The sequence below is a fragment of the Arachis duranensis genome, chromosome 7 (genome assembly GCF_000817695.3).
Source record: "Arachis duranensis cultivar V14167 chromosome 7, aradu.V14167.gnm2.J7QH, whole genome shotgun sequence".
Classification (NCBI taxonomy): Eukaryota; Viridiplantae; Streptophyta; class Magnoliopsida; order Fabales; family Fabaceae; genus Arachis; species Arachis duranensis.
Window position 1 is genome coordinate 51,908,475 of NC_029778.3, and position 7,302 is coordinate 51,915,776.

A 7,302-nucleotide genomic window follows, 5' to 3' on the forward strand; every position below is an offset into this window, starting at 1 on the left:
CCTTGTCAAAGACTACAAAATATGCAAAATAAAAAAAATAGAATTGATGAACAAAAATCACAGAACGATTAGATAGGAATAAACAATTAAATTTAAAATATAAATAATATAAATTTAAAATAAAATAGAGAAATATTAGTAGTGTTCTTGTATGGATACCTGGAGGGAGAGCTCGGTCTCTGAGAATCGACGCCGAGTTGTTATCTTCGGTGCCGACCTTTGAGCTTTGTGTTAATCCGAGCTTTACTCCAAGAGGATGTCCAATCGCGTAGAGCTTTGAGCAAGAAATAGGGGGATTGTACCTGCAAAGGCACTCCGAAACTTAAGTCAGTATTCAGAATTCAATGTCCCCTTTGAAGATAAAATATCATACCATTATAGGTGAAATAAAATAGGTCGGTTACGTTTCTATTGATCATCTGAATTGAAGAGCAATTAATAGATTTTAACAAGTGATAATGTCTGATTGTAACGTAAAACGCCGAATTATAACGTAAAGTGCTGAGTTATGGTGCATAATGCCGAGTTATGACATCGGATTTGTAACGGCCGTATCATAGCCCCCAAGCTTAGCCTGGCTATATTTTGATAAAGCAGGTTGAGCTTTTTTTTTAAGTTATAACTCGGCGATTTGAGTTATAGGTATGGAGCCCCCAGATCAACTTACTTTATTAAAATAATGAATAATTTGAATTTTCAGACGTAATTTGAAGTTAACGTGTATTGGAAAGTGTAGTCTTGTCATTGATTGTGCCTTTGATTTTTCCAATGAAATTTTGAACCGTTGATTTAATAAATGTAACAGTTAGGTTTTTTTCATAGAACCGAGTAGTTAATTTGAATAGTTGCTGAGACGATGTTGATAAAAGTGAATTGGTTGGGCGAGAATATTGAGTTAGTTCACCGTTGTTTGGTGATTTGATTGAGTTTGATTGCGCATGTGTAAACGATGCGACTTTGAATTGAAGAATTATCGCGAATGGATAATTGATTGAAGATTGTGTTTGATTGCGCATGTGTAAACGATGCGACTTTGAATTGAAGACTTATTGCGAATGGATAATTGATTGAAGATTCTGTTTGATTGCGCATGTGTAAACGATGCGACTTTGAATTGAAGATTTATCGCGAATGGATAATTAATTGAAGATTGTGTTTGATTGCGCATGTGTAAACGATGCGACTTTGAATTGAAGAATTATCGCGAATGGATAATTGATTGAAGATCGTTGATAGTCATAGTTCGGAAGATAGTTGATATAGATCTGATGATAGTTGATATAGATTTAACAAAGAGTGATAATGATTGATATAGTCCGGATAATTATTGATATAAATCTGAAAATAAAGATAATAGATATAGATTTGAAAATAGAAAAACAGATATAGGTCGGCGAATAGAGATAGCAGATATAGGTCGGTAAATAGAGATGAAAGATATAGATAGGTAAATAGAGATAACAGATGTAGATCGACAGATATAGATATGCAAATAGAGATGATAGATATGGATCGAAAAATAGATATAACAGATATACATTGGCAAATAGAGATAACTGATAAAGATCGGCAAATAGAGATAACAGAAATAAATCGAAAAGTAGAAATGACAGATATGGATCGACCAATAGATATAAAAGATGTAGATCAGAAAATCAGATATAGATCGACAAATAGAGATATCATATATAAATTGGGAAATAGAGATATCAGATATAAATTGACAACTAGAGATAACTGATAGAGATCGGCAAATAGAGATAACAGATATAAATCAGAAAGTAGAGATGACAGAAATAGATCAAGAAATAGATATAACAGATGTAGATCGAAAGATCAGATATAGATCGGCGAATAGAGAGATCAGATATAAATTGGCAAATAGATATAAGAGATGTAGATCAAAAAATCAGATATAGATCGGCAAATAGAGAAATAAGATATAAATTGGCAAATAGAGATATCAGATATAAATTGGCAACTAGAGATAGCTGATAAAGATCGGCAAATGCAGATAACAGATATAAATTGGAAAGTAGAGATGACATATAGATCAGAAAATCAGATAACAGATAACAGATATAAATCGGAAAGTAGAGATGACAGAAATAGATCGGAAAATAGATATAACAGATGTAGATCAAAAAATCAGATATAGATCGGCAAATAGGGTTAATGGATATAAATCGAAAAATAGAGACGACATGTAGATTAGAAAAATAGAGATAACAGATATAGATCGGCAAATAGATATATCATATACAAATTGAAAAATAGAGACAACAGATATAGAATTAAAAAATAGAGATAACATATATAAGTTGAAAAATAGAGATGACAGATATATATTAGAAAAACAGATATAGATCGACAAATAGATATAACAGATATAGATTGGCAAATAGGGATAACAGATATAAATCGGAATATAGAGATGTTTGATATAAATCGGAAAATAGATATAGATCGGCAAATAGAGATACCTGATATAAATTGGCAAATAGAGATAACAGATATAAATCGAAAAATAGAGATGATTGATATAAATCGGAAAATAGATATAGATTGGAAAATAGAGATGACTGATATAAATCGGCAAATAGAGATGACTGATATAAATTAGAAAATAGAGATGACAGATATATATCAGAAAAACAGATATAGATTGGCAAATAGATATAACATATAGATTGGCAAATAGATATAACAGATATAAATCGAAAAATAGAGATGATTGATATAAATCGAAAAATAGAGATGACTGATATAAATCGGATAATAGAGTGACTGTTATAGATCAGCAAATAGAGATTTTTGATATAAATCAGCAATTAGAGATGATTGATATAAATCGGACAATAGATATAACAGATATAAGTTGGCAAATAGAGATGACTGATATAAATTAGAAAATAGAGATGACAGATATAGATCAGAAAAATAGATATAGATCGGCAAATAGATATAACATATAGATTGGCAAATAGATATAACAGATATAAATGGGCAAATAGGGATAACAGATATAGATCAGCAAATAGATAAACCAGAGATGAATTGAAAAATAGAGAGATGACAGATAATGATCGAAAAAACAGATATAGATCGGCAAATAGATAACCATAGATGAATTGAAAAATAGAGAGATGACAGATAATGATCGAAAAAACAGATATAGATCGGCAAATAGATAAACCAGAGATGAATTGAAAAATAGAGAGATGACAGATAATGATCGGAAAAACATATATTGATCGAAAAAATAGATATAGATCGGTAAATAGATATACCATAGATGAATTGAAAAATAGAGATGACATATATTGATCGAAAAAACAGATATTGATCGAAAAAATAGATATAGATCGACAAATAGATATACCATAGATGAATTTAAAAATAGAGATGACAGATAATGATCGAAAAAACAGATATAGATCGGCAAATAGATATACCAGATGTAGATCGAAAAATCACATATAGATCGGCCTTTTTCGGGCCTTAATGATTTACTATATGACCTTTGTTTACAAAGGTGCAGGTAAGTTTGAAGCCATTGGAAGGAAATGGGGCCTATAGAAAGAAGGGTGTTTATTTCGAGGCCCCACGGTGGGCGCCAATTGTTCTTGTATGGATATCTGGAGGGAGAGCTCGGTCTCTGAGAATCGACGCCGAGTTGTTATCTTCGGTGCCGACCTTTGAGCTTTGTGTTAATCCGAGCTTTACTCCAAGAGGATGTCCAATTGCGTAGAGCTTTGAGCAAGAAACAGGGGGGGATTGTACTTGCAAAGGCACTCCGAAGCTTAAGTCAGTATTCAGAATTCAATGTCCCCTTTGAAGATAAAATATCATACCTTTATAGGTGAAATAAAATAGGTCGGTTACGTTTCTATTGATCATCTGAATTGAAGAGCAATTAATAGATTTTAACAAGTAATAATGTCTGATTGTAACGTAAAACGCCGAATTATAACGTAAAGTGCCGAGTTATGGTGCATAATGCCGAGTTATGACATCGGATTTGTAACGGCCGTATCAAGTAGAAAACTCACGTCTTCATCGACCCAAACCATCTCAATTGAGTATGCTAATGGAAAATTTTCGTAACTTGGTAGTGTTTATAACTGTATCATTCGTATACATACACATAAATTGTCGATAGTAGGATTAATGCCTGCAATTTTGTGAATACCAGCCATTGGAGTAAGTAGATTGATTTTGAATATATGTAAAGAAAGGGATTGATGTACTTTAAATTGTGGTGCTCTACATCTCTCATAACTTATACTTTTATAATTGACTCATAACTAAAATTTTTTAAATTTGATTGACTTTAATTTAAATTTAAATTAAAGTCAATCAAATTTGAAATTTAAAAAATAACAATTTAAGTAAAGTAACTCAAACAAATAAAATAATTTAAAATTAAAAAAATAACAACCTAAGTAAAACAATCTAAACTTAAAATTTGAAAATAACAACTTAAGCAAATAATAATTTATAATTTATAAATATAAATCTTAAAATTTCTAGTGACGACACATCAGTAAATAAATTCTCAGACTCAACGTATGAGCGCCACGTCAGCAAATGAGCTCCCCATTTATATTACTATAAAGATATATTTCCATCTACGTTATATAGTTGAAAGATTTTAAGACATTATTGCAACAATTGTTGCTCTATTGTACTGGTCAACCGAAATTGTGATCAAAGCATTCTTATTTGCACAAGTACTTCCTATACTTTTTGTAAGAATGAATTGTTTTTAATTTTTAAAATATTTTTTGTTTTGGGATAAACATCAAACCTCTCTTATTATTTTTTTATATATTTATTGAATTTTCTATTTTATTTAATATTAAGTACATACTCCTTAAATTAACTTTTATTTATTGAATTTTATTATTTTTTTTACTTCCATTCCATGAAAAGCAAGAGTATTTGATTTAAAGGCAAGAATATAATACACTTAAGGCAAATAAAAGATTAACATAAAAATAAAGATGTCCACATTTAAACCCTAAAAAACTCGGCTATTGTGACTTGATTCACTCATTCAACATACATTCAAATTAGTTAGGAACTTACTGATTTAATTGGTTAGCATGTACATGCATTAGTTGGTAACTAAAGTAATTAGTTAGTTAGCTCTTAGACATTTTTGACAAGTTGATTAAGTTAGTTGAGTGAATTGTTAATTGGCTGGACATGTATATATTCACACAATGTAACTAACTGCAGTGATTCTTTTCCTTGCTTAATTCATTTTTCTCCAATTTCACATTCAAGAACCCTCTCTCCATTCTCTCTTTCTTCATCTCAGTTCTTCGCTCATCCTCTCCCTTTCTTTCTGATTCTTCAATTTCTCATCTCCATTCATGTCTTCTCTCTGGAACTCACTCAATAGAGATTGATGAGAGCTCGTGACCTTTGCGCATATTTTCACATGGTGCAGTGAGCGTGGATGAGGTGATAGTTTCTGATCAACGAGTTTAAGAGAGAAAGTTTTGAATTCACCTCTGCGAGTTCATCAATCAATCTTTGAATCAATTCTCCAACATTCTTTGTCTTTAATCTCCTGACGTTCTTGATCTCGATCGAAAGGTTGCAATTGCGGTGAACAATGACTGACGCCAGCCGAAATCCAACTGATAGATCCTCAAATCCACTGCTGCTTAGATCGATGGATGTTCATCAACTCGCGAATCTGCTGAATCAACTCTCTACGCTGCAAGCTCAGATCTCAAGAGCTGGTGTGAGTCCGATTACTGATCCTGTGAGTCCGTATTTCATACATCCAGGTGAGAGTCCTGGAACGCCTTTGATCTCGGTTACTTTGAATGCTAGTAATTACCAGAGTTGGAGTAGAAAGATGCTGTTAGCCTTGAAGTTGAAAAATAAATTACAGTTTATAGATGGATCAACAAGAAAACCAGAATCGGATGATGCATTGTATGAATCTTGGGAGAGATGTAACACTTTAGTGGTTTTATGGATAAATCATTCACTTAGTGCTGAAATTTCTGCGAGTGTGATATGGAATAACGTTGCTTCAGATTTATGGAAGGACCTTAAACACAGATATTGCCAGGGGGATAGATTTAGAGTGGCTGAGTTAGAAGAAGAAATGTATCAAATGAAACAGGGAAAACTTACCGTAACAGCATATTTCACCAAGTTGAAATCAATATGGGAGCAACTTAGTGGATTCAGGCCAGTTCTGGATTGTGTCATGTGCTCCGAGACGTGCAAATGTGGCCTGGCCAAAATGAGGGAATATAGAGAAGAGAGTTACACTGTGCGACTCTTACGAGGACTGAATGAACAATACTCGAATGTAAGATCAAACATCATGCTGATGAATCCTCTGCCAGATGTGAACACTGCATTTTCATTGCTTACACAACAAGAAAGGCAGTTCGACATTGTGGATCCTAGCGATTACAAAGTTCTGCTTCAAAATGCACAAATCAACTATGTGGATGGTGCTGGAAGAGGTAGAGAAAAAGAAGAAAATCGAGGTGGAAGAGCAAATACTAGAGGTAGAGGCAAAGGATCCAAAATGCAGTGTACTTATTGTGGTAGAATGGGGCACATTGTGGATAATTGCTACAAGAAACACAGCTTACCTCCGCACCTAAAATAGAAGCAACAAACAAACATACATTTCACAGCTGCTGAAGAGAAAATTGGTGAAATCAGTGGCAGCAACCACTCTGTTAGTCAATTGAAAGAGAGTGAAACCACAAGTGTTGAATTAACTACTAGTCAAAGGCAAGCTTTGATGACACTTCTCAACGGACAAAGAGCTCATCAGATTTCTCACAATGCACAGCAGGATCCGAACCCATTCGAACTCATTTAAGGCCAAGGTAAAATCCATGTATTACAATTTAATGCAATGATTTTATCACTAGTTAGACCAAAATCTCCTCTTTGGGTCATTGACACTGGAGCTACAGATCATGTCTCTTTCGATTTGACTGATTTCTTTACCTATCAGAAAGTAAAACCATTGATTTTTAAATTGCTTGATGGCAGCTCAACAACAAGTAGCATTGTTGGCTTCGTCATATTCTCTAACAATCTGATTTTAACTAATGTGCTATTCATTTCTACATTTGATTTCAAATTGATTTCGGTTTCAAAACTAACCAAAATTTCAAAATGCAAATTGCTTATTGATGACGAACGATGTGAAATCTAGGATCGAGCTACATTAAGGACGATTAGTGTAGCTAAATGTACAGATGAATTATATACAATGAGCAATCCTGTAAGGCATTCTAGCAATTTAGA

At 32.9% G+C, this 7,302-nt stretch overlaps 1 protein-coding gene across 1 annotated transcript; it reads left to right on the forward strand.

Moving 5' to 3' along the window:
* Positions 1-5,686: 5,686 nt before the first annotated feature.
* LOC107458946 (uncharacterized) lies at positions 5,687-6,649 on the forward strand. The gene has a single exon (XM_016077160.2). The coding sequence runs from the start codon at positions 5,687-5,689 to the stop codon at positions 6,647-6,649; it is 963 nt and encodes a 320-aa protein (XP_015932646.2).
* Positions 6,650-7,302: the final 653 nt, after the last annotated feature.

Bases quoted from the DNA above. Each gene is read 5' to 3' on its own strand.
- LOC107458946 (XM_016077160.2), top strand. From the start codon at position 5,687: ATGGATGTTCATCAACTCGCGAATCTGCTGAATCAACTCTCTACGCTG.